The sequence below is a fragment of the Mirounga angustirostris genome, unplaced genomic scaffold (assembly GCF_029215605.1).
Source record: "Mirounga angustirostris isolate CCGP_5_RB_7025 unplaced genomic scaffold, mMirAng1.0.hap1 SCAF_6, whole genome shotgun sequence".
NCBI classification, from domain to species: domain Eukaryota; kingdom Metazoa; phylum Chordata; class Mammalia; order Carnivora; family Phocidae; genus Mirounga; species Mirounga angustirostris.
The window spans coordinates 82,887,938-82,914,335 of record NW_026991714.1 but is presented as its reverse complement, the minus strand read 5'-3'; the positions used below and the strand labels follow the sequence as shown (position 1 = coordinate 82,914,335).

The 26,398-nt window shown below is 47.1% G+C and overlaps 1 protein-coding gene across 3 annotated transcripts in view; it reads right to left on the bottom strand.

The window, feature by feature from the left end:
• TARBP1 (TAR (HIV-1) RNA binding protein 1) overlaps positions 1-26,398 on the bottom strand; it is an 85,559-nt gene that overhangs the window by 6,091 nt on the left and 53,070 nt on the right. For all 3 annotated transcript variants that reach the window (XM_045877810.3, XM_045877811.3, XM_045877812.3), the window contains 5 exons: positions 21,738-21,848; positions 19,082-19,231; positions 13,010-13,096; positions 4,808-5,004; positions 1,034-1,115 (listed from right to left, as the gene is read on the bottom strand). In XM_045877810.3, the coding sequence (XP_045733766.1) occupies positions 1,034-1,115; positions 4,808-5,004; positions 13,010-13,096; positions 19,082-19,231; positions 21,738-21,848 (627 nt within the window). The remainder of the gene's footprint in view (positions 1-1,033; positions 1,116-4,807; positions 5,005-13,009; positions 13,097-19,081; positions 19,232-21,737; positions 21,849-26,398) is intronic.

The following is a 26,398-nucleotide window of genomic DNA, read 5'->3' as shown; positions in this document are numbered from 1 at the left end:
CCGAGCTCAGTCCGAGTGTAGGACGAGGCAGAGTTCCTGTGAGCCATCATGTTACTTCCATGGGCAGCGACGGCTCGGATCGTTAACAGAGGAGAAAATACACAGAAGGGGGGACGGTGAGGCGTCGGGGACCGAGATGAAGAGGGAAGGAGGGACTTACTCCTGCTGGAGAACATAACAGAAAGGGCTGACTTAGCACTAGAGGCCCTACTACGAGTCCTTCAGAAAGGCGCCAAACAGCATTCTGGGCGCTGAAGAACACAGAACAGAGCATGTTAAAATAACCGAAAAATCCTGCATTTTGCAATGAAGTCCACAGCTGCCCAACAAAGGGCATAATATTCTGCAGTGAATATCTCATGATATACAGATTTTCTTTTTATCGCATATGCACAGCAGCTACAGTTCCTGTGGAAAAGTCCTAGGTCACATGTTTTAAATTCAAATGTAGAACATTCTATTTATAGTTGAAAGAGAAAGTGATATAATTCATATAAATCTTAATAATTTGTATATTAATTCACATGCTAACTGTAATAAACATGTTTATGGTTCTTAAAATTACACGAACACACTCGGCTAGGAGGAGGTGGTGTATCACGCACTACACAATTCTCGTCACCCAGAACCGAAACACTGCAAATTTAACAAAAGAACAGATCTTTTTGCTCTTTCATTAACAGTGGGCTTCATTACAACAAAATCTCACCTGCACAAATGTTCTCACTCATTTCCTTTTAATGTCTGAACAGATTTCTGTTTAGAGTTAAATATTCCCCCTTCCAGAGTTTACAAGCCAGACACTGCCTGAGGAACAGAAAGTGACAATGACCAGCCAATTTTCACCGCTTACGAGTGAAATGCAAGTCATCTGCATGAAGTAACAAAATTAAACTTAGAACTTTACAACGTGAAGGTGATGTTGTAAGGGGTAAAAATTCACCTAATTATAACCCTCCAAGAACTGTGGCAGAAAGGAGGTGCAGGGATTAAAAACACAGTAAAGAATTTACGAATGACACTCTCTGCTCACCTCCAGACAATAATCCTGCACTGGGTGAAATGCTGCAAAAAAGAAATGCTCCTGGATGCGTTGCCAATTTTTCTTGGCGTTCCTAAGGGTGAAAAATACGGTATGAGGTACAGACAAGTGAGACAACTCTAGTGGGGGGGGGGGGGGGGGGAGGGAGATCAACTGGATAATCAGAAAGAGGTCTCGCAGAGTTTAGAATGAAAGGGAAATTTTGTGAATTTTATCTGAAGATTTATACACCCCTCCCTCCTACATCAACATGCTTTAAAAACACCGAGTTTGACATTTTGAAATGAAAGTCAAAGACAAAAAAATAACTGTTTCAGAGCCTTACAACAAACAGCGACTCAACAAGAAGCGAACCCTCCGGCAGATGGTGCAGAGGCCCGCGCTCCGTCAGAGGTGATGGGGAGCGGACGTGGCTGTCCACTGGTACCGACAGGTACCGACACAGCCTGCCAGACGAACAGCTTACGTGCTTGGGGAAAAAGAATTCTAAAAGGGAACTATGAAAAAAAAATGAAAAAAAAATAAATAAATAAAAAATAAAAGGGAACTACATAAGAAATCTGGGTTGGAGTCTTCAAATCTCCGTCCTGCAGTAAACACCTTTTCTACTCTGAAGATCCATAACACACCGCCCAACTGGACCAGCATTCCTGAACCAAACAAATGTAATACGAGCAGGCTGTAAAGTCTTAACACATCTGCCAAGTTGTAAAAGGCAAAGGGGGTAGGGATAAAAATTACAGAACACGACAGGCAGGTTTCAGTTTAAATTCATGATCAACAGCCCAAAAGCAAAGTAGCAATTTTGAGGCATTTTCCTGCAAGAAGGTTCTCGTGTGATGGCTCCCCGACCCCCCAGCGCCCCCAGCCCCTCTGCGTGCCTGACGGCCGAGCCTCCACAGCACTGGGGGGAGAGAAGAGAGCGTTCACCTCCTGTGCCTCCTACCACCTGCCATCTCGTCCCTTTCCGCAGGGCTCCAGATCCCACTCGCTCAACTGTCCCCTCGTTGCTACTAAGCCTGTTCAAAGGGCTGTCTGTCTGATCGGACAAAGGAAGCAGCGTACCACAGAGCCTTCGGTCGGCGTGGGAGAGAGAGCTGGGGGCAATGGGCGGCATGGGAAGGAAAGCCACTCACAAGAGAAACCCCTCTGGGGGAGGAAGGGCAGGGACGGGGGAAGGAGATGGTCTGGCCTTGACCTGACACCTTTCCGCACTGTTCAATTTCCTAACCGTGAACCCTTATTTAAAACAACTAATGTGACCGAAAAGAAAAGAAAAGCCCTCCTCAATGCACATTGCTGCTACATTTCACAGAGGAGGTTTTGGAGGGAATTAACTGGGCTGTGTTTTACCTTCTTCCTCGTCCTTTTTTAATTTAAGATAGGAAGTATTTCAAATATTCAAGTAAAGAAACGAATGGACAGCAATGAGCCTATGCCCGGACTAAATAGATAACATATTGTCCCAACCACTCCTAACCCACGTTAATTTGGTGTCCGCCCCACCAATGAGGCTGCTGACACAGCTCTCGCTTAAATCCAGTGGGCGCGCTTTTAGGCTCTCGTTTCACTTACTTCAAACCCGTCTGTTTCTCCGCACCCCACTCATTTAACACACCATTTCCTCCCATTTTCTATGGCCTGCCTCTGATCTGCTCTTCCTACTTTGAAAAATGGCAAAAGCAAACCAGTAGAGGTCATGCTCAAGTTTAACCAATCCGCTCACCAGGAACCCGACCGGCCTGGCCTCCGCCCTGTCCTGCCCGCACTCACCGCTCTCGAGCCGGACCAGCACCGTTCAGCCGCACAGCCCGCCTCGGTGCTGCCCAGAAATCACTGTCCCCCACTCCTCGTCTGCCTACTTCCTACCCATCCTTTACAGGGCAACTCACCTGTTATGTTACTTAGAAAAGAGTGTGCACTTTCTCATCACAATCTTTACTTTTCCACTGGAGGACCTATCACAATTTAAGTTATTTTCTTTGTGTAACTGTTCACTTGCTGTCCCATCCACCTGGCTGGGAGCCACACGAGGCTGGGGCATCTACTTGGCCTGCTGCCGATGCCTTAGAACTCAGCCTGCACAAAACAAGTCTGCTGTGTATTCGAAAAGCAGGAATGGTCTAATACCCACGGTCCTTTATTTTTACTGGTTATGTCTCCTACCCGGTACCAGGATTTTAAAAGGAGTAAGGTATTTTGTAAAAGGGTGTTTTACTGCTTAATAAAAAAGGAGCTGAACCAACTGTTTTTAGAAATCAAAACACAGCTACCCAGGAACTTTGAAGAGCATCAACCACCAACCAAAACACTGCAACACCAAACAATAAATCATGATTTCTTCACAGAGCAAACTATAAACTGACAAATGCCTATTCGTATGTAAAATTTATTTAGTTCCCTCACACTTCCTTCCACTGAGGGACTGCAGTGTGTACACACCCACCCACCAAGCAGAAACGGGACATTCAGGATTGCCTGAAAAGATAAGGAATTCTAGCCGCTGGAACATACCCAGAAAGGTGGGGGTTGTAGGCACTGCTAAGGTGAACAACTCATTTTAATGACTAGTCTTAGCTGGGACCAGAACTTGAGGCGGCCATCTATACACCCAACCGTGTACAACGTATCAGAGGCGTATAGCTCCTTCCTTTGCACTTTGTCCCTCACCTGTAACCTGTCCTATGTCCCCACCTCTCTTCTCAGGTTTTCTCTGGTAGCCCATGTAATTATATTTTAGTATTTATATTACATTTGCTGAATTGAGGATCTTCCTCCTGAACCGCCAAAACCTCCTTTGCCCAATCACCTAAATGCTCTTTTCAACCAGTGGGTCGAGAGTAAAAGCACGCAGAAGAGCTAGAAGGCAGCTTATGGCCACAGAAGTCTTCTGTCCTGGCCCCACAGGGAGCTTTGCGATGACTCACAGTCTCAGTTACATCACCTGTTACCTTGATGGTCAAGCAAAGACCCCCTGTATGTTACTGGTTCTCCAAACACTATTTCAAATTCTTAACATGCTGCTTCCAACCTTTATCTGTTTATAAAAATTTGTGAGTGCTTTTGAGCGTCTGAAAGAAACCTTTTATACTGATTGATAGTGCCTGGGTCTCTGAAAATTATAAAAATCTGGGCATTCCAGGATAGTGATCATCAATGATAATAATAGAAGAGTAAAACAACAACAACAACACTCCCTGAGAGCCGGGGAAATCAGTTCAGATACCAGGAGACACTAGGAGACCCCTGCCTGCCCTTGTGTGGTGGGAGCAGGGCCTGTAGAGAATGCGGAGCCGTGCAGCCCTCCCCTGCTCCGTCCACAGCACAGCATCGTATCTGCTTGATATCGAGCATCTGTGCAGGATTTTGTCTAGGAAATAAAGACAGTCTCTAAGAAAAGGAAAAGAAAAAAGCTTCCATCTTTACTTAGTACAAGTGAGGGGTTGAGAGCATGTCTAAAGCCAGATCATTCTGCTTCCCAGCACTTTGACAACAGAGCAGGGTAACAGTCAGCAATACTAAAGACAGATATCTAAAGGTGTGTAAAAGATTATTTATAAAACAAAGGACCAAGGATAAGAAAGCAAAGAAAGGTTGAGACGGAGCTGACCACAATTAGAACCGTAACAAAATCACGCTCCGCCTCATCTGAGCTCTGCTCTCCGAGCACGATGGAATAATGAGAAGCTCACAAGGCCGAGGGACCTCTTCGTCCCCTCTGTGTGCTCTGCTGGAAGGAAAGTGAAGGGCATGAGCTTTGCTTACCCTGTTCCAGGCATGTTTTCCACCTGGTTGAGACTGGATTCAATAACAGAAGTCAGAGCATCAAATTCTTCAATGTGCAGGGTCTTACACATGCTCCAGATCTTCTTAAGAGCGACTAAGGCATACAGTCGGATACTGAAGTTGTGATTGAAGCACCACTGCAGCACGATAATGAGGGCTTGCTTCAGAATTGGTTTCTGGAAAGAAAGGGGGAAAATTCTTCACATGTACACGTGGAGCGTTCCACCCCTGGCTGTGTGATCACCAAGTGGACAGAAGGTAAAAATGCTGTGCAGTCCAGCTCTCACTGGTTCTGCAGGGGCAGGGTTCCTCCTTCCTTCTCAGACACATTAGCTGCGCTGGCATTAGCGATTTTCTCAAGGAAGAAAGATGCTTCCAGCTCTTTTGTTTCCATTTACGAGGCGGCCGCAGTCCATGTCCCCCACACCGCAGCGCCCGGGCTAGCGTGGACGGAGCGCCTTCACGCTAGCCGCCATGCACCCACAATGTGCTAACAGCAGCCCCCTGGGCTGGAAACGTCAGAAAGGTTCTCTACACCCCCCTGTGCTGCACTTCCAAGTGCTTCTAAAGCCAGGGACCTCCTATGGTGCTGTTTTCCTCCCTGTCTTTGTGAACAACGGTTTCCCTCGTGATGCTCTTGGACCCGCAGAGTGCTGAGGGGGTGGCAGGAAAATTAAAAAGTGGGGAGAAAAATAATAAACGTTTAAAGTTCCCTGAAGTCTTTTCCTGTGAATTCAGACTGTTCCATTTTCACAGCCTGATTTCAGGCAGCGATAGTCCCTGACTTCCCAAACCACGGAGTTCCACAGACCGCAAAAGGCAAAGGAAGTGACCCAGATTAATGCGGAAACTAGATGGACAGAAACTTTTAATAGAATATCAGGAGCTACCTCGATGCTCGTACCAAATGGCTCATCTGTAAATGTTCGCGGGGCTGCACCTAGCTGAGTCCTATGGTTTCTACTAAGAACAACCATGCTCATGAAAGACTTTACCAACTCACTGCATGGTTAACAGCGCATTTCAATCTCCCAAAGCTTCTTTGAGAAGGACAAAATACAGATATATATGATCCTCTTTATTCCAGTGCTTTGTTCAAAATACGGTCAACATTTATCAAAGGTCGCTGTACTGTCAGCATCACAAGGACACCAGGGGGAGGATACGTGAATATATATACACACATAACTGTAATATACATCTGACCATCCCCGCATGAGGAGCAACTTCAACAAACACCTTCGGCTTGGGTCATGAACCCAGAGTCCTGGGATCGAGTCCCACATCGGGCTCCCAGCTCAGCGGGGAGCCTGCTTCTCCCTCTGACCCTCTCCCCTCTCATGCTGTTTCTCTCGCTCTCTTTCTCTCTCTCTCAAATAAATAAATAAAAATCTTAAAAAAAAAAGTTGAAACCAAGACAGGTTATCCAGGACATCTGAAACACCATGAGAAGAGAATTTAAAAATTAAAAAACAGGGGGTAGAGGGAATGTTAATTATTAATTACTATTTTATAGCCCTTTACAATGTTAAGAGGCACACATGTGAGAGTACCTAAACATAAACACTACCTACAGGGTTAGTTACGGACCACAAGTGCCGTGTATGTTGTTTATAATACGCGCAGCTTCAGAAGTGGGTTTTACTGTCCACGAGCTACGGGTCAGAGGACCGATGTGAAAATGAGGCAAACCAGACAGTGTCAGTAAAGGGATGGCTGTCCCAAACATGACATGTCTAAAACCAAACTGATTTCTCCCACAACCGACGGTGGGGTGGGGATGGGGGTCGTCCCATTCCCGACCCTCCTCCTACACTTATTCCATGCCAGTCACCGACTTCCAGGCAGGATGAGACCACTCACCTGCTATCCCTTAGCCTCAAAAGTCCCCTGGACCTGCGTGTGGCTCGCTCACTCACTACTTTCAGGTACGTGTTCAGGATCACCTCCTTGGGAAGGTCTCCTCTGAACCCACCTCCTGAAATAGCCGTCCTGCCCCAGATACCCCATCCCTAACCCTTGTTCTGAATTTTCTTCAAACCCTGTATCACCACCTGGGATGCCTGGGTGGCTCAGTTGGTTAAGCGACTGCCTTCGGCTCAGGTCATGGTCCCGGGGTCCTGGGATCGAGTCCTGCATCAGGCTCCCTGCTCAGCGGGAAGCCTGCTTCCCTCTGCCACTCCCCCTGCTTGTGCTCTCTAATAAATAAAGTCTTAAAAACCTGTACCACCACCTGACAGTATAACGTCTATTTATCACCTCTCCCTGCACCAGAATGACAGTGGAGACAGTTTTGTTCACTGCAGAATTCCTAGGACTGGGAACAAGCCACCAGGACACATGAAAGGCACAGGACAAATACTGCAGGGAGGAGGAGGGATGACTGCTCAAAGCACCCCTCCAATGGGGCCTGTGGCCAGTTACCTACGCTACACCCCCATCCCCGAGGTCAGAGTCTTCTCCCCAAGGAACAGGCGCTTCCTCTCCTCTGAGCGGCTCACACTGCTCTCTCCGCCCTTCTAAACCTTTGCACGGGGGCTTTGGAGCCCTCCTCCCAGGATGGTCTCCAGCCCCTCACTAACCTTTCTCTCCCACCCCTCCTAAGTCACAAGAGGGTCTGCGCCCATGCCAAGCCTCAGCGTGACATCCGGGTCATCGCTTCCCGGCCATCAGAGACACAGCCATGGGGAACAGGTTTGCCAGAGTCCACCCCTTGTCACAGACAACTATTCTTCTTTCTAAAACCTTAAAAGCAGGTATTCCAACTTTTTTTTTTTTTTAAGTTATTTATTTGTTTTAAAGAGGAGTGGGGAGGGGCAGAGAAAGAGAATCTCAAGCAGCCTCCCCGCTGGGCATGGAGCCTGACACAGGGCTTGATCTCACAACCCTGAGATTGTGACCTGAGCCAAAATCAAGAGTCGGACGCTCAAACGACTGAGTCACCCAGGCACCCCCAGGTATTCCAACTTCTGACCCCCAAGCCCCTAGCCTCAGTCCATCTCCTACCCCACCCGTTTCCCTCCTGTCCTCCTCATGGAGCTCGTCCCAGTCACACGCTCCTTGCTGCTGGATACTGTGGAGAAAGCCCCTGCCTTTCCTGACCTTTGCAGGCACCGCGCCGTCTTGGTCTTTCTCTCCTTGAAAACAGTTCTTCCTATGACCTTTAGGACACCCTATTCTTAAGGCTGCCCGCCTCGCTCTCCCACATTCCTTCTCAGTCTCCTCTCCTGTCCCTTAAATGCCGGCGCTGCTCTGGGCTCTGTCCCCGGCTTCCCTGTTTTGTCAGGCGGCACACGGCCCCTGCGCTCGCTCCCACGGCTTCAGTCCAGTCAGGGCTCCCAAGCTTGCGAGCCACAGCACAGCCACGTTGCTTCTCTCAACTGAGACGTTCCTCGCACGCAGCTGCAGGAAATCACACAGAGGTCCCCTGTGCCCGGCGTGCTTTGTCCAGTGTCCCCTCCTACTAATGTTCGGCAGATCATGGCACAGCATCTCAACTGGGACACGGTCACTGACACAATCCACAGATGCAATCTGGTTTCCCCAGTGCTCCTTGTTCTCAGTTGTGCATGAGGTGCATTTGCTTGCAGGTCGAGACCATTTTGTCACATGTGTGGGTTCACAGAGCCAGCATCACTGTCAGGAAACTGAACAGTTCCAACGCCCAAGGATGCCCCCTGCTCTCCTTTTATAACCACCCCCTCTCCTTCTCACACTCCTCTCCCCACACCGCTCTGTATACAACTGGCAGTGTTGTGAAAAGTATGTGAACCTTAACCTGTTAGAGGTTAGCTGCAGACATGGAATCTGGTGGCCAGCTCGACAGAAATGGATCTTTATCGCAGAATCACTGGAAGCACTGAAGACATGGGCTCTCGGCTCGCAGCTGAGCGACCAGGAGCTACGCTGCGGAGCCAGGCGACCACCACTCTCCTCCCCGACCGGGAAGCCGCGGCGACTCGCACAAGCAGAGCCACAAGCTGTGCTCACCGAGCCAGGACCCTAGCCCCCAGCTGACACCATCCCAGGGGAAACAAAGGCCCCCACGACTCAGCTTCTCAGCAGAGGCCCACTTCTGCTTCCAAATCCTGTGCAAGTGCGGACGACCTGAACCCCTGGCTACACAATGTTTTCAAAATAGAGGTTTTTGTGTCCCGGGCTCAGCAGAAAGGTGTGCCGAACCCTGAATCTTCAGCAGGGACCAGAGCACCCCGGTTCATCTGCAGCCCCTCCACGCCCCCCGAGCCACACTGACGGCAGCACACAGTGATCCTGCACGCCTGCCCCTTGAGGTATCGGAGTCGTAGTCCCTAAACCGATGACCACGTCCAAGTCGTATTTCCTAGTTGGACCTCTTCCTGAGCCCCAGAGCCCTACATGCACCTGCTGCCTCCCATGCCCCTGGGGCTCCCCACGGGTGACAAACCCACAATTCCATCCACTCATCACCATCCCCTCGGTCTGTTCTTCGCGCTGCTTTCCCGCTTGGGTGAAAGGCGCCACCGACCGTGGCGGCCCAGGTCACTTCCCTGCTTCCCGCCTTCTCGCCACCAAAGCCATCCACCGAGCCCTGGCGTTCCTTGCTAGCACATACCTGTCTCATCCATCCATCCGTCACCTCCACGCCATGTCCCAGCACAGCTCGTGAGACAGCATGAAGATCACTACAGTTGCTTCCCAGCGGTTTCCAGATTCGTCCCCATGACTAAACCAATCCTACACACCACACTCAAAACACACAAGTCTGATCACGTCACCCTCCTGCTTAAAATTCAGCAGCATCTCCCCAACGCCCACTGCATAAAGTCTAAACTTCTCACACACACAGCATTTATGGTATGTCCATACCATGGTGGAGCTACTTGTCCAAGTTCACACACCAAGGAGGAGGTAGTGCTAAGATGTGATGCCAGGTCTCCTTGACTCACATACTGTGCTAATAACCTCCTTGACCTGCTTTACAAAGGCCTTTCTGTGCTGGGCCCTGCCCGCTCTGCAGCCTCCCACCAGAGTCTCCAGCGTCTTCCCGACCTCGACCATGCCCCGCTTCCTTGCACTAGCCCGCTCCCCTGCCCTGTCCCACAGGTCTCTGTGTTGAACCCGACGTCCTCCCTGTGGGCCAAGATTCGGAGGTCTCGCGGGTGCCCCCACAGCCTTCTGCATTTCCCCCACCACGCGCTCCCAGAGCTGTGTCTTGCTTCCCTATCTCCACGGTCCAGGGCAGTGCTCTGTTACAGGAAGCACTAAGACCGATCCTGAATGAATGAAACAGAAGCCTTGATCCCCAAATCTGACAGGCACAAGGACGGACTAAGGACAATTCTGAGAGGCGAGAACATAACTTCTGTGTTGTTTAATCCTTACAAAGATACCGCGAGGTAGGTAGTACTACGTCCAGTTTACATCAAAGGAAAACCAGAGGAATCAAGTCCAAACACCTAGCTTCCCCTTCAAATTTCTTGCCGCTCTCCTATAACCTTAATCCTCATTCCATGCTTTACTTGGACTTCCTTAGTCTTTACTAATGTCCTTGTCCTGTTCCTAATCCATCCAGGACACTTGACCTCTAGTTCTCGTGTCCCCTTACTCTCCTCTTGGATTTGCTTGTTTTTGATGACCTTGTCAGTTTTGAGGAGCAGTGGTCAGGTTGGCTGGGATACGGGTGTTCTTCTCATGCCTAGACTGGGGTTATGGTGTTGGGGAGGGAGACCACAGAGGCCATATGCGTCACATCCTACCAAGGGAACGGACTATGGTACAAATTACCGCTGTCACGGGCGTCCCCTTCCATACTCTGCTCTGTGGAAGGACGTCGCTAGGGCAGCCCACACTGGGCTGGGTGGTTATGCGCCCACCCTCCTTGAGGCCAGAGTGACCACATAAATTATTTGGAATTCTGCACAGGTTTGTTGTCTTTCCCATTTGTTTATTCAATCATTCACTTATATCAGTAGAAACTTGTGAATATTTATTTTATTGGGTTGTAATCCAGTGTTACTGTATTGTGTTGCTTGCTTCAGCTTTCGCAACTAGGAGGTCTCTCGGCCCCTGTGCCTCTCTGCAGATCCGCCCCACATCCCCGTGCCCCCGCTGGGGCACTTCTTTTCTATTTTCTGCCCCAGTTCTAGAATCAGCTGTTTCTCCAAGAAGCCTTGGTTCCTTTTATGAGAGAATGGTATTAGAAACCAAGATATGGGATACAATCCTTTTATGAATCCTATACTCAGATACGCTGGTACTGCCTGTGATCATTTGCCTTGGCCAAGACTGAGATACACACCGTTCGGGACTGAACACCAGTAATACCATCTCGTATTTGCTGATGAGGTTTGGACACACTGAACAAGCTGACAGGACAATACACAACCATGAGCACACTAAGGGGGTGTTTTTCCCCTCTGCTTTCGATCTCCATAGAACATTTAGCATTCTGCCCTCTTCCTGTTTGGTGGTAGTTTTGAATCTTCTCTGACTACTTAGCACAGACCTGTACAAGTGCAAATATTTCCATACTTTGAGGAAAATGGAAAGTCTTGAGTGACTGTTTCCAAGAAGTCTTTATAAACAAAAACGTATTTGTTAGGTAACAACAGACTTTGCCACAGACACTGTGAAGGATGTGGACATAGACTAACAAAGCATACTAGTCTGGTCTTTCCTTAGATAGCTCCATTTAGATTTCTTATTTTTCCAGAAGATACTGAAATTGAGATTATTCTATTCCACTAATCAGCATTCCTTCTCTGGATGCTTTTAAAATAAATAAATCTAAAATATGTAATATACAGTGAGTATAAACAGGGCTGAATGGGAAAATAACCTATTATTGGGGCGCCAGGGTGGCTCAGTCATTTAAGCGTCCGACTCTTGATTTCAGCTCAGGTCATGATCTCAGGGTCATGGGATTAGCCCCACGTCAGGCTCCGTGCTGAGTGTGGAGCCTGCTTGGGATTCTCTCTCTCTCTCTCCCTCTCATGAATGAATGAATGAATGACTCAATCAATCAATCAATCAATAAATTATAACCCGTTATTTATTCCAGATTTAGTAGAAGCATCTTCTAAGATGAATTAATTTTCAGAACTTGTCTGGACGGTTCTTGCGTTATTTCAGCCACCCTGACAGAAGACAGTTCCTTACCTACCTTGCCTCTCTCAGTAGATGGCAAGCAAATCTCTTTCCTGAACATATTTAAGATAGGAAGGTAACATGTGATGTTACCTGATGATAGAGCTTGCCTGATTTCAGCAGAGGCTGTGAACCCAAGTTTTAAGGGAACCGTAACTCACACACTGCCATCTGGCTGACAGACACTGTAAGACACCTGTGATTTCAAGATCTCAGGATTGTAGGAGTGAAATTGTGGTGGGGGGAAAAAGATCTCGGTCTTAGAATTCATGAAATGGGTTAACAACTAAATTTGATTCTTACCACTGTTTAAAGACAAGAACACTTGAAGAAATTCTAGGAAACCTCTTCTCCCCTGTGTTTTTCTTTTACTTTCAACACCAAAACAACACTTCTTATTCCATATATTCAGGTCTCTCCCAGAGTTCACAGCTCAGTGCACTCTTCCCTGTAGATTCAGTAATGAAGAATCTTGCTCTACATCTCACTGGCAGGACTGCCTGAATTCTTAACCGCTTTGCCAAAGTGATTAACCAGAATTAGCTACGATCTCTACTTGTCTGTGGGGTAAACCACTAGGGAGACTGCTCGAAGCCTGAGAAAGAGAGAAGAACTCACACTCCAAAGGGTGACCCACAGCACATCAACCTTCAATTACCCAAGAGCTTTTAATACTTGGACCGTAAGCATCTTTGCATGAGCACCTGTTCAATAACTACGTCAGTCAATGAACAGTTAAATGCAATAAAGGAAGTCTTACTTAAATCATCTTATTACCTGTATAAAGTTAAGAATCTATCGCTAGAAATTGCCCATCAGTCTGTCTACAGATTTAGGATGTGCTCAGGCATGCATGCCTCGGTGTGCATGTGTGTAAGTGCGTTAACACCTGCCTGTGGATTTGTGGCTAAGTACGTGTGCACAGTAGGTGAGTAGTGGGAGGGAAGACGAGAAGTGGCAAAAACCACAAGAAATATTCTACATTTAAAAAAAATTAGTACAAATATATACAATTCTATTTTGTAGGTTTAAACTCTTACCATTTAAACTCACCTTTTCTGGAATATTTTGAGTGATGATGTCCAAATGTGATAAAACGGATAAAAATGTACAAATGCTTGTCTTAAAGTTTTCTTCACCCTGAAAAAAAATCAGATAAACAGTCACTCAAGGCTTAATGTGATGCCGTGGGGCCCAGGACGGCGACCGTATGTGAGGCGGGATGTGACGCAGCCCAGGCCCGGACGGGGATCCAGGATGGAAGACACAGGAGGGAAGTAACTTCTGGTAGCCAAACACCAACACAACACTCAGCAGGCACCACAAGGTAGGAACTGACTTAACTGTGGAGTAAGTGGTACAGCCAAGGGTGTCTCACCTTAGAAGAGGTGCAGGCGGCCCAGGGGAGCAGGAAGGAAAGAGAACAGTCGAAAAGTGAGTAAGATGAACAAAATCAGAGGTGACAAGAAGGCGGCGGCAGCGAGGCAGGAGTTGGGGGGCGGGGGGGACGGCAGAGACAGGCTCCAAAGTTAGACGGGAACTTGCAGACGACTTTAGAGCCAAGGATGAAAAGCTATGTAAGTGTTCAACTGGGATTCAGAAACCTTCCCAATTATAGGGATTTGGAAGAACACATCATTCTAGTGATAATAAACTGATGGACCCCGGATAGACTGGAAAGGAAGGAGACTACAGACACTATCGTCCAGAAACTGCTCCAAAGGCAGATTAGATGATTTATTCAGCTACTGAATGTCTTCTACATGCCGGGTACTGTGCCAGAAGTCAGGGAAAACAAAATTAGATAAGGTTCCTGCCTTCAAGGAGCTTAGTCTAGTGGGTTGGAAGGACAAAATCGCAGAATAAATTAAAATTCCAGTTATAACAAGCACTATTTACATGCTACAAAAACCTCTAGTAAGGGGATCCAAACCATTCTTCCTTTAAGAAATGACACAAAGACGTGTGGACTAAGATCTAAAGGAAGAGAGACAGTTCTGTCGATGAAAAGGAAAAAGGCCATTGCAGGGAGAGGGCACAGCATGTGCAAATGGCCTGAGAGCCAGAGGACATGTGAGGAGTGTGAAGGCTCAGAAAAGGTCAGAGTACCTCCAGGGACCCCGGCCTCCCTGTGCCAATGCCCTAACGCAGGCCCCTCCCACCTTGTGAGGCTGGGTCTTGCCATCTGCTTTGGCCCGTGAGACATGAACAAGCAGGATGCAACCAGAGGCTGGGGAAGCACATGCACACCATGACATGTTGTCCTGAGATGCTCATTCCGGTGATCCTGAGCCACCACAGAGAGAGGTCCAGCCACCCTGCCAGTCACATGCAGAGAGAGCCAGGCCCGGCCACCACAGCTCCTCCCCCTACTGCAGCTGAGGTGACCAACGTGGAAACCGTAGCCCCAGCAGGCACCACATGGAGCAGAATCGCCCAGCCAGGCCCACGCAACCCAGAATGGTGAAAAACGTTACAACACCATTTTCTACACTCACAGGTTCTGGAGTGTTCTAGCAACAGAAAGCGGAGCCCGTCATAGGACGAACGTGCAGAAGGGGAATGCGGCGCACAGAGGGGCTGGAGGGGGAGGGCAGCATACCATCACCTACGACCTGCAGGCCATTCTGAAGAGCCTTGGTCTTTATTCTGAGAGCAATGTTTGAAGCATGTGGACAACCTGACCAAATGTTCATTTTGAAAACCGTGCTCTGGCTTCCGTGTGGAGAATGGACTGAGATGGAAGCAAGAGTGGATGCAGGTGGCCCGAGAGAGAAGCCCTCCCTGCAGTGTGAGGCAGAGGCTCAGACCAAGACAGATGGCAGAGGCAGGAGAGAGCAGGTGAGGAAGTGAGAAAGGGTCCGCAGGGGCCGGTCACGAGTCCCATGAGGCACGAAAAGCATCAAGGTGTCTGGTTGGTGCGACTGTATGGAAGATGGTGCTGTTCACCGTGGGCAGAAGACCACAGCTGGGGCAACACGAAGCACTTGGTGTTAGACGTCCAAATTCTGGACGGTCTACAAACATCCAAGGAGAAGGTCTGGAGCAGGCTCAGCCAGCTTCTTCCGGCAAGGACCAAACAGTAACTACAAGCGCCGCTCTGCAGGCTGTACAGGGTCCGTTGCCACCACTGAGCTCGGTCACTCAGCACAAACAGGGCCACAGACAACACGTAAGCGAACAGGCAAGGCTCTGCTGCACCGAAACCAGAGGCCCGACTTCACTGTAGTTGGCCAGCTCCTGATTTAGCACATAGGGGAAGAGGTCTGGAACAGAGAGATCAGTGAGCCACTGCATCAGAGAAGTGAATCCTGCTGATACAACAGGGAGAAATGAAGGGGGCACGAGGCTTCGCCTTGAGCAGCACTGACATTTGCTAGCTGCTCGGGCAGGAAAAGGCTGGAAAGGACACAGAAAAGAGGGGACAGAGAGACAAGAGGAACCCGGAGAGCGTGTCGCTGAACCAAGACCAAGAAGGTCATCGAGAGCGTGGACCGGGCCGAGAGAAGAGAGAGCAGGCTGACAACAAACTTCAGAGCATGTCTTCTGCGAAGTGACAGCACTGGACCGCAGGGTGGGTGGGAAGACGTGGGAAACCTGCGGCAGGAGGCCTGACTGCCACACGGGAGTGAGAGAGGGTGACCACAGGGGAGGGGTGGGAAGTGCAGGGCAAACATCCATTAACAGCAGAAGAGATGTGAGCACGTGGAAAACAATGGAAGAACAAAGGGTAAGGAGATGGGCGGGGTACAACAGACAGACTGAAAGCACAAGGCTCTTAAGGCAGAGGAAGAGGAACCAGGGAACAGGCAGAAGAATGCTCTTCAACAGAAGATCCAGGTCCTTTATGCTACAAGGAGGGAAGAAGTCTCGGACAGATACGGACACAGGCAGAAGCGTATGACCAATATGGAGAAGGTAAAGGTGTTCCTATGTGAGAACTTTCGTTTCCTTTAAAAAATAAAAGTTGAGGTCATTTGCTTCCGATAAAGGAAGAAAAGGGTGTAGTGAATGTCTGCCGTTTTTTGGGGTATCTGTCCTGAACCCCCTTCCAAGTTCAGGGAATTCTCCCACCTTAGGTCTGTGGGAAGCTAAAGATGCCAGGTACATTCCTTTTCCCAGCCTCTTTGCAGCTAAGAGAAGGCACCTGGCACTTGGATCCAGAGGCATCTACCCTGAATCACAAACTCTTAACCCAGAGAGGCAAAGCCCCCAGAGGTGTCAGGTGCACCGCGAGCTAAGGTGACGGCTCCACCCCCCCACCAGTGGGGTAAAGCAGCATCTCAACTGGACCAGCTCCACGGCAGGGAGCTGCTGAACCTCCTTTATTCTTATTTTCCAAGCCTGATTCTGCCCTGATTCTGGGCATTCTGCACACCTCCTAATTCCCTGCTCCTGCACTGCTTGTTTTAAGAATCCCTTTCTGATTCAGTCAAAAGTTGTTTTATTTGCTTACAAGGAATACCCCTGACTGGTGTCCACAGATAACATACAAGGTCTGAAAGCTCTTTAGGAAGAGAGAGAGACTGAGCTAAGGAGACAAGCTTCAGAGAAGTGTGGCATTACTGGGGATACGGGAGAGTCAGGATGTCTCAGAAGGACACCAGAGCCAACCTGCTGTCCTGAGACCTTCTGAGGTGGTACCCCCCCGCTGGAGAGCAGACAAAGCAGATGACGTTAAGAAGCAACAGACAGGAGAAGCAATTCAAGGAAAAATGGCAGGAGTATTTTTCTTAATTCCACGGACATGAGGAGGGGAAGGGGGAGCCAGATGAGGAATCCTGGAATAGCAAAAAAGAATGCAGCTTTGGGAATGACACACGTCTGAATTAAAGCTGTGTCATTTCTTACTGGTGTGACGAATCACTTCCTCTCTCTGAACCTCAGTGTCTTCATAAGTAAATTGTAAAAAAACAAATACAACAGCCCGACCTAGCATTCAGGATTCCTAGGAGGCTGCCGGTGGCCACTGCTTTACAGGACAGCCAGGTTTCAAGCGAGGAGACTGGGAACAAGGATAGAAAGGAGACCAGCGTCAGGGAAAGATGCTCTCGTCGGTTCAGCTGCGCGGGGACTGGAAGCAGTCGTGTGAGCAAGCCTGGCGGGTGGCCGGGGGCGCAGGCGGCCACAGACAGGGGTCCCCGAAGAGAGGGGAGTGCAGAAGGAGAAGCACCGGGGCTAACGGATGATGCTTCTTGTTTCCCTATTGACAGAGATGTTAAGTCTATTACAACATACACAGAGGCATTCCCGTATATCTCTTCTCTTTCTCATCAAAATGTTTCTTACTTGAGTACAGCTGATGCAGTGCTGCATCAGTTTTAGGGATTATAGTCTGTGCTGCCACAACAAGTTTATACGTTATGCTTTGCTCACCACAAGCGTAGAATGATTCTTAGGATGTCAGGCAGCGTGAGGGTTGGGAGAAGAGGGAGCACGTGAGAGGCATGGGGAGGGGCCACGAAGTGCAGCGCGGCGTGCGTCACGTCAGCTGTCAGCCTGAAACGTTGGGAAGAGGAACACCAAGGAAAAGGCTGTGCATAGCTGAGATGAAACCCTCACCGTAGCTGACCACAGTGGTTTAAGTAAAACAAGACAGGGAGGCGAAGATCATTCATCTCAAAGTTTAAATCGGGCACACCTCAGAAATATGGTGGGTCTGGTTCTGGACCATCCCAACAGCAAGTATCACAGAGTGAGTCAAACGACTCTTTTGATTTTCTGATGCATGTAAAAGTGATGTTTATTAGACTATAGGAGACCATTACGTGTGCAATAGCATTGTGCCTAAAAACGCAATGTGCTTGCTGTAATTAAAAAATACCGTATTGCTGAAAAATGCTAACCATCATCTGAGCTTTCGACAAATCGTAATCACTGATTACAGATCACCATAACAAATATAATAATGAAAACATTTGAAATATTGTGAGAACTACCAAAATGTGACACGGAGCCACATACTGAGCAAATGCTGTTGGAAAAATGGCACCAACAGATTTGCCTGATGTAGGGCCGCCCCGAACCTCCCACTGGTCAAGGACGCAGTGTCTACGGAACGCAGTAAGCAAACCACCATCAAATGCTGTGGCCGTAGTAAAGGAAAGACGGCACTAAGACAATGGCTGGACAGAGGAAAAGTCAATAGAAGAGTAAAGAATTGAAAGTAAAAGTCCCCAAAAGAAAATACGAATAAGGACACAGGGACAGATGTGACAAAGACATCAATTTCCCCTGAAACAGGAAGGAAGACATTGAGAAAGATACTTTGAGGAAGGAAGGCATCTCCATTTTCACATCGAGCAGAAGGCAAGGTTATTTATGTGAAGGAAGGGAAGGGTGCATTTGGGAACCAACAGAAAACATTCAAGACAAGTATGCAGAACTCATGTTTAGAAACAGTTCATCGTTGTCAGGAAGCTGTAACTGAAACCCTATCACTTATCCGTTCCTTAAAAACGATTTTCAAGATATAAGACATGTCGGGGACAGGGGAATTTGGGGTGCGGATGAGGGTACAATAAAGTAAGAATGGTTCTTAGCTGGTGATCGGGGCTTCCTTCGAGTCTCTCTACTGTGCTTGTTTGAAATTTCCCCACTGAAAACCTCTCTGAAATGTAAAGACTGCATTTAATTCATCATCGTTCTTATTTCTAAAATCAAAGACACCGCTTGGTAAATAAGGATAGAGAAGGCACTCGTTTATTTTATTTTTGAGAGAGAGAGAGTGCCCATGCACAGGGAGGGGCAGAGGGGGAGAGAGAGAATCCCAAGCACACTCCACACTGAGTGCAGAGCCCGATGTGGGGCTTGATCTCACGATCATGACCTGAGCTGAAATCAAGAGTCGGACACTTAACCGACAGCTACCCAGGTACTCCTCTTACTTCTTAATAACGTAAGCCTATCCATCTTTACTTTGTTGGAACAGAGACTGGTAATGCAAGAGGAGTGCCAGAGATTTCTGTCTTTTAAATTAACTCAGATCTTGCAAAACAGAACTTAGAAAGTCATTACATTGGAAGAGGACAACTGACAGTCAAAAAAGCAGCTATTAAAATGAACCAAATCTCCCAGCACAGCCAAAATTTTAATTCCAAAAATTATGAAAAATCTTTTACTTACATAAGAAAAACAATCCCAGAACTTCAGAAGAAATTGAGGAAATTTATGAAGAATCAATATAATAATCCATTCTATAAGGTATTTTATGGATGCTTGATTATTGATGAAACCAGCCTGGAAAATCTTGTCAATAATTCTATTCAAGAAATTCTGAGAAAAATAAAGTTCATAAATTAAACTGTTAGGTTAGGGTTATTGTTTTATTTTATTGAGATACAATCGACATATAACACTGCGGAAGTTTAAGGTGTCCATCTGTCCATCTTACACGTTCACATGCACACACCACAGCATCACCTCTAGCACATCACAAAATGATTTCTTTTTTTATGGTGGGAACAATGCAGATCTAGTCTTGTAGCAACTCTGAAAATAGCTCATTGTAACTTAAAAAACAGTCACCATTAAAAAGAAACAAATGAAGGGCACATTCTGCATGGAGCACTGGGTGTTATGCATAAACAATGAATCATGGAACACTACATCTAAAACTAATGACGTAATGTATGGTGATTAACAATAAAAAATTAAAAAAAAAAGAAAAAGAAACAAATGAAACTTTTGTTTTGTTCTTTTTGTGTTTTTTTTTTTTTTTTTTTAAGTAATCTCTATGCCGAATGTGGGGCTTGAACTCACAGCCCTGAGATCAAGTCGCCTGCTCTACTGACGGTGCCAGCCAGGTGCCCCCAAAGAGCTTCAAGTTTTACTGTAAGTAATTATCGGATCTACAACTCTCCAAACAACAACCCTAAAATCTGTTCACTGAAATATAATGATGAGGTACTAAGTACTTTACACTTTACCTGCACATCAATTCTATGAGGAAGGTTATTACTGTGTATTTTTACAGGGAAAAGATTCAGAAAAGTTAAGTGTTTTCCTCAAAACATAGCAGGTGGCAGAATTCAGATTCAAATAAGCATCTGCCAAAATGTCATGGGCTTAGTAAACTTGGAACAAGAATGACGGATGCCTCTGTCCGCAGGAGGCAAACGAGGCCCAGGGGAAGCAGTGGGGGGCCCCTTGCTTCTCTATGTGGACTGCTCATCGCCCACCCATACAGCCTCCGAGACCTTGGAGGTCCCACGTCATCCCCCCCTCGCCCCAGGCTTCTCGTCAAAACTGCACTTCCATCTGGATAACTGAACATATCCAAGTAGCGGGTAAAAATACACACATAGATCTACCTGTATAGGATACAAAAACATATGTACTATGTACACCGTTCATTTGAAAGAACAATCTATCTTTAAGAAATTTCTAACTGGCAGAGAGGAGTAGAACAGCTCACTTGGAGGCCCCGAGACAGCACTGTGAAGGGCAGCACGGCCTCAGGGAGACCTGGTTTTCGATTCCAGCCCCACTATCCACCAGCTGTGTTATGTTACAGGCAGGCCCCCACCTCCCTGAGCTGTGGTGCCCGCTGGACTAGATGAGAATTCTCATGCCCGCCCTGAAAGACGGCAATGAAGGTGAAATGCATCCACCAGATACAACGATCTAAAATTCTCAGCAGCGGCTGCTCCATCATGGACATGCTAGTGCTCGGCTCCCCGACAAGACCGCCCGCTGTGACAGGCCCCCTACCCTCCAACACGACCCTCTCCCCGGGGGCCTCTCCATTCCAAGGCAAAACGTGCTCTCAGTAACCTAGCCAAACATCTCTAAAGCACTGCTTTCCAAATGCATTTTAGAGTTTAAGTGTAATATGTACAGTATTTTAAAAATCAAATAACATGAAGAGGTCTATATGAAAATCAGCAGCCCCCACACATCCACTAATATTCCTCCCCAGAAAGAATGCTTTTAGCCATTTCTTCTTACCTTTATCCAAACAACTGATGTGGATATACTTCTATACTTGCAGTTACTGAAATGTTTCTCTCTTACAGATATAAGGCCTCATAAAATTGTATTTAAAAAGTTTGGTATGTTTTTAAAATTCTCTGAAACATTTAAAGGAGAATAGGAGGGGAGGACAACAAGAACCTGAAGTCGGAGGGAAACTTTTTGTATTCAAAAATGCTTTTGAAAATTGTGTGAAATATACCACTACTTTCACATAATGAATATATTTTCTTACCAGGAATATTAAGCAAACATGATCAGTAAAATCAGACAGAGTCCATTCACCTGTTCCTTGCCTCCTCAGGGAAGAAAAAAGGGAACTAGGGGCAAAGACTCTGTTGTAAGAGATCGAGATCTCGGTCTTGGCTTAGCTGGTTTATACGACCACAGTATTCATGAAGTTAAGGGGACAGAATCAGCCGTGGGAAATGACAATCTCATCCAAAACAAGAGCACTCCAGAGTAACTCAGCTGTGGAAAATTAGCAGCTCATATATGGGTATTGTCTACTCGAATGGCACACCAGACATTAAACAGTTAAAACGTTACTTATGTTAACGAGAAAAAGAAAAAAATATTAAGTGGTGCCGTGTAAACCAGTTTCCAATTTATTTCTACAACATCTAATTGCCTTAGGATTCTTTCGACTAAAAAAAAAACACTCCTGAATAACTTCAATTTTAAGAGCGAAGGTATAAATTTTAAGCAGATTACTTTCTCAATTTTAAGACAGCACATGCCAGTTTCTACTGGTTTTTTCCGTATGAAAACATGATGCTTCGAGGGACCAGCAGAGTCAGAACCATACCTGATCAAAGCTGGGGAAAAGCACCAGCAGCGTCTGCCATATCCGGTTCTTCAGCCGGTGCTGCTGGGAGTTCACATAGTACCGAGTTCTGGACCTGGACACCAACTCATCCTGGGGCAGGGAGAGAAGCGGCACTGAATTACCTACCGAATCCGTGATCCATGGAAACAAAACCAATGACAACTGTAAATTCAAAAGCTTTAAGCAGAGTCCGGGAGCTTATTACCCTCCCAAAGGCAGAAAGGAGGATAAGAAAGACATGTTCTTGAAAGCATTTAGTTTCCTTTCAAAACAATGAATTCAGTTGCTTTTGTCTGCTTTTAAAATTAGACTATGAACTATAAAAATGTATTCGGTACAAAAAGGATTTAGAAATGTCCGTCTCTATCTTTGTGGCCACTTCAGGTGGGAGACATGGGGTCACCGGGGTGCAAGGAGGTGAGAAATAGGACACAGTTTGCAATGAACCAATATAGGCCCTCCTCACTCGCTGCCCCCGTGTCCCGTGCACGTTGGCGGTGATGATGTCTGCGGTCGGAGGTGAAGCCCACTAGGGAACCAGTGTGACCAGCACCTTCCCCAGACACCAGACAATGGCAATATGGAGCCCTGTCCAGAGCGGAGCTCGCTCTCTTGCCGGCGATGGTCAGTGCGGTCTAAACTCGGCCACCTGCCAAGCTGACTTGTGTTCTGTAACTACTAGTGCTTAGCGAAGTTATGACGGCACTAAAGGGTGTACCATATTCAAATGTCCTAATGATGAAAAAGTAGGTCATCCGCCATGTCCAAAACCACTGTCACCTAATGGCCCCTAATGTAGACAGTCCTCATTACTTGGTAAATTCTGTGTTCTTCTGTGATCCCATTCTATGCACTTCACTCTGTATAAGATTTTATAACAATAGCTAAATTAACGTAGGTTTTAATGACTCCTCCTCACGATTAAAGTCTCACAACCAGGCTCTCTATCTGTTATTTGTTTAGGGACATTTTCTTTTGATGGAAGTGTTTCAGGTGTCATCTCCTGCTCAGCCTCAATGCCACTAAGAATGGAAGCCTCACTGGGGCAGCTCACACAAGCATGGGGAGCATCTGCACCCCAGGACCCCTGCTCTCGGGGCCTCACTGGAGTCACTGTCCTCACCCCATCTTCAGCTCAAAATCCTCTGTCCCTTTACTTGTTCTACTCAATGTACTCTTTTATTCAGAAAGATCTTTCTTTTCTCTACCAGTCTATCAACCTCTCTAGTTCCATGCACCTCCTGACCCAACCTGAGCCCCAAGAATAATCTCTACGGTATCTTCAAGAGCACATTCCATTCTTTTCACTACAACCTCAAACCCAGTTGCAAATTCCCTTCTTTGGAATCAACCCAGTGGCTTAAAGATTCTGATCCTCCTTTCAAGTTGTCAAGACGGCTGAAGAAAAATCACCTGCCCCCCCACTGACTTCACTGAAAGTACGTATTCTCGCTTCAGCTGGGCCCTCCTGCCGCTACACCAGGGGTCTCCAACTCCGTAGTGCTCAGAATCACCCCGAGGGCTCCTTAAAACAGACTGCTGGCCCCACCCCGAGTTTCTGATTCCGGAGAATGGGGAGGGGGCCCAGGAATCTGCATTTCCAACACATTCCCTGGTGACGTTGAAGCTGCAGGTCCAGAGAACAGAGAGTAAGATTCCACTCATCAATGGAATCTAAACAAATGAACGGACAAACAAAGTGGGATGAGAACCATCAATAGAGGGGAGGGGCAGGAGGATGGGTGACACAGGCGAAGGGGAGGGAGGTGCGGGCCGCCAGCTAGGGAAGGAACGCGTCACAGGGATAAAAAGCAGAGCGTAAGGAACACAGCCAGTGACGCTGGGACAGTGAGGTACGGGGGCGGCCGGCAGCTGCGCTGTGGTGAGCACAGCGTCACGTGCAGAGCTGTCCGATCACCGTGCTGTACACCTCAGACCGACGGAGCATGTGTGTCAACTACACTCAGACTGGAAACGAACGAGCTCGGGGCCAGTCATTTGCCCTTCTCGGGTCTCCTCCCATTCCCATTTCCACAAGGAGAATCTGAAGTCTTCACTAGTCCCCTCCGGGCTTTAACCCCGTCCAGTCTCTTTCTCTGGCTGCCCCTTCACTCTACTGCCCACCGGCTGGACCCCAGTGTGCTTCTGGAAACTCAGAAATGGCCCCCAGCTTCTGCCCCCGGTGCCCAACCTACTCTCGGCCATAGCACACAACACCACCAATGGCCACCAAGACACCGCTTGCAGTGGGAAAGAACAGGCCCTGAGGTCAGACTTTATCATCATGGACAAATTCAGAGCGGTTCCTCTGCTAAATTCTGTACAGACAAGATTCTTCAGTGAGTTAAGTTAAGGTGATGAGCAACACCAGACCAACACCATCCAATTCTGGTTCTATCCTCACTTCTCAGACCTCTTTCTCTGGTTCCCTCTCCTACCAATATACTTCAAGTGTTGGTGTTTCCTAAATCCCCATTCCCGGCCTCCCTCTAGAGTCTTGTCCACATTCATCACTGGGCACGGTGGCTTCCATTTCTTTCCTAAATATCATATTCCTAATTGCCCGTTACTGGGCAATTTCACATGGATGCCCAACAGCAACTCAAATGTAGTACATCCAACACCAAGTTATGTTCTCAGATCTTCTCTTTCACCTGACCAAAACTGGGGTAATTCAAACACTAATAATTATTACAATGGACGGAAACACATCAATATGTTTAAGCTAAAAGCAAAAAAACTCACTGATCACCTTCAGAAGAAACTAGAAGACACTAGGAAGCCAATTCATTATTTTGAAAACTGATAAATAACAGGAAAAAATCTAGCACTGATCCTGCCTTTCCTACAGGAAACATACCTCGGAGTTCTCTAAATACTTCGTATTTGGATACAGATGGATTTCAGCTAATAAATGAAAAAGGAATAAAAGGATTAGAGTATTACCATTCTGCTGCTCTTAAAAGAATTAACAGAACGAGGCAATTCATCAGTGACTAACACCCCAAAAGGAGAGCTAGTCAAATATTCTACATTTCCTGAAAGATGGACACTCTTGCCCCACCTCCACCCCCAAAAAGGACAATCAAGCCTACATCTGATCCAGTTCTAGATCTCAACACCGTCTTGTATAAAGTCAGGGATCAGAGAAACATCTTAAAAGGCACCACGGAAACTCAAACAGCAAAATCCAGACTGTGGAAGTCCCTAAGATGAAAACAATCTGCTTTCTCCAAAAAATACATTTCAAGTTTGAAACAAATGAGGGGAGTCTGTAGATTAAGAGACACCTCAACCAACCAATGGCAGGGTATGGACCTTATCTGGGTCATTATTTCAAACAAAGAAACTGAGAAAAAAAAAAAGTAAAACAATCAGGTAAATTTAAACACTGACTGGATATTTGATAATATGAAGGAATTATGAATTCAGGTATGAAAATAGTATTGTAGTTATGGTTAAAAAAATAATTCTTATCTTTTTGAGATACATACTGAAACATTTATAGATGAAACTGATGTTGGGATTGGCTTCAAAATAATGTGGGCTGGGGGGAATGTCAGAGGTACACCCCTCAAGACTGCCCATCACTGGCTGCTGCTGAGGCCGGGCCAGGAATGGATCCCTTCTAAAGCTACTTTTATAAAATATTTGCAAGTTTCCAGTACAAAGCAAACAAAAAACTACCCGCACGTGCCTCAGTAAAACCTAAAGAAAGGAGAGTGGGGAAGACTGCAAAGGCCAGGAGCTGAGTACTGCTCGCCCGCTGGGTGGCCAGGCTGCCATGTGCCTGGAGGTCCTTGAAGATCGCCCCAACCGGCCACCACCTCCACCTCCTCCCGGTTCACGCTCTCCATCCATGGACTCAAAACTGAACCTTGAAGGTGACACCTCAGGCACACAGGGTCGAAGCAGACACAGCCGTGCGTAATCCCCACACCCTGTGGCTTCTGCACTCCGGTGGGAAAGACTGACTTTAAGTATTACCTTATATTAATTCTAACTGAGATCATTGCTAAAACTTCAACCTTCCCCTCGGTTTTCAAGGCCAACCATGTTTCTGTCTCTTCCCTCTAGAAACGGCCCTGCTTCCTGGCTCATAACACAAGTGTCCCAGGTGTTCCCTCCCTCACACCAACTCACCGCCACCTGCCCGGCTCTTTTCTCCAGCTCAGAGGAAGAGGTCACTCCTGACTACAGTGAGCCGGCCCACTCTGCTCTGGATGAGATCCTTTTCCACTTTCTCTAGAATTATTCTTTCATTTTTATTTTCAAATTACCCTTTTATTAGTTGCTCTGCTCAATTTTCTTCATCTTCAAAAAACAACTGCTTGGCCTGAGCCAGTGTCTAATATATAACTTTTCTGTCTTTCCATTTCCTAAATAAAGCCGATCCTTCTATTGGACATTAGAGCCAATCTAGGCTGCTCAAATATTTTTAAAAATATATATAATTCACGTACCATAAAAATCACCATTTTAAAGTGTCCCATTCAGTGGGTTTGGGTATTTTCACAGAGCTGTGCAAGCATCACCACTCTATTCCAGAACATTCTCACACTCTGAGAAGAAATCCTGTGCAATCGCTTCCCGATCTCTCCTCCCCCCGACCCAGCAGCTACTAATCTGTTCTGTCTCTA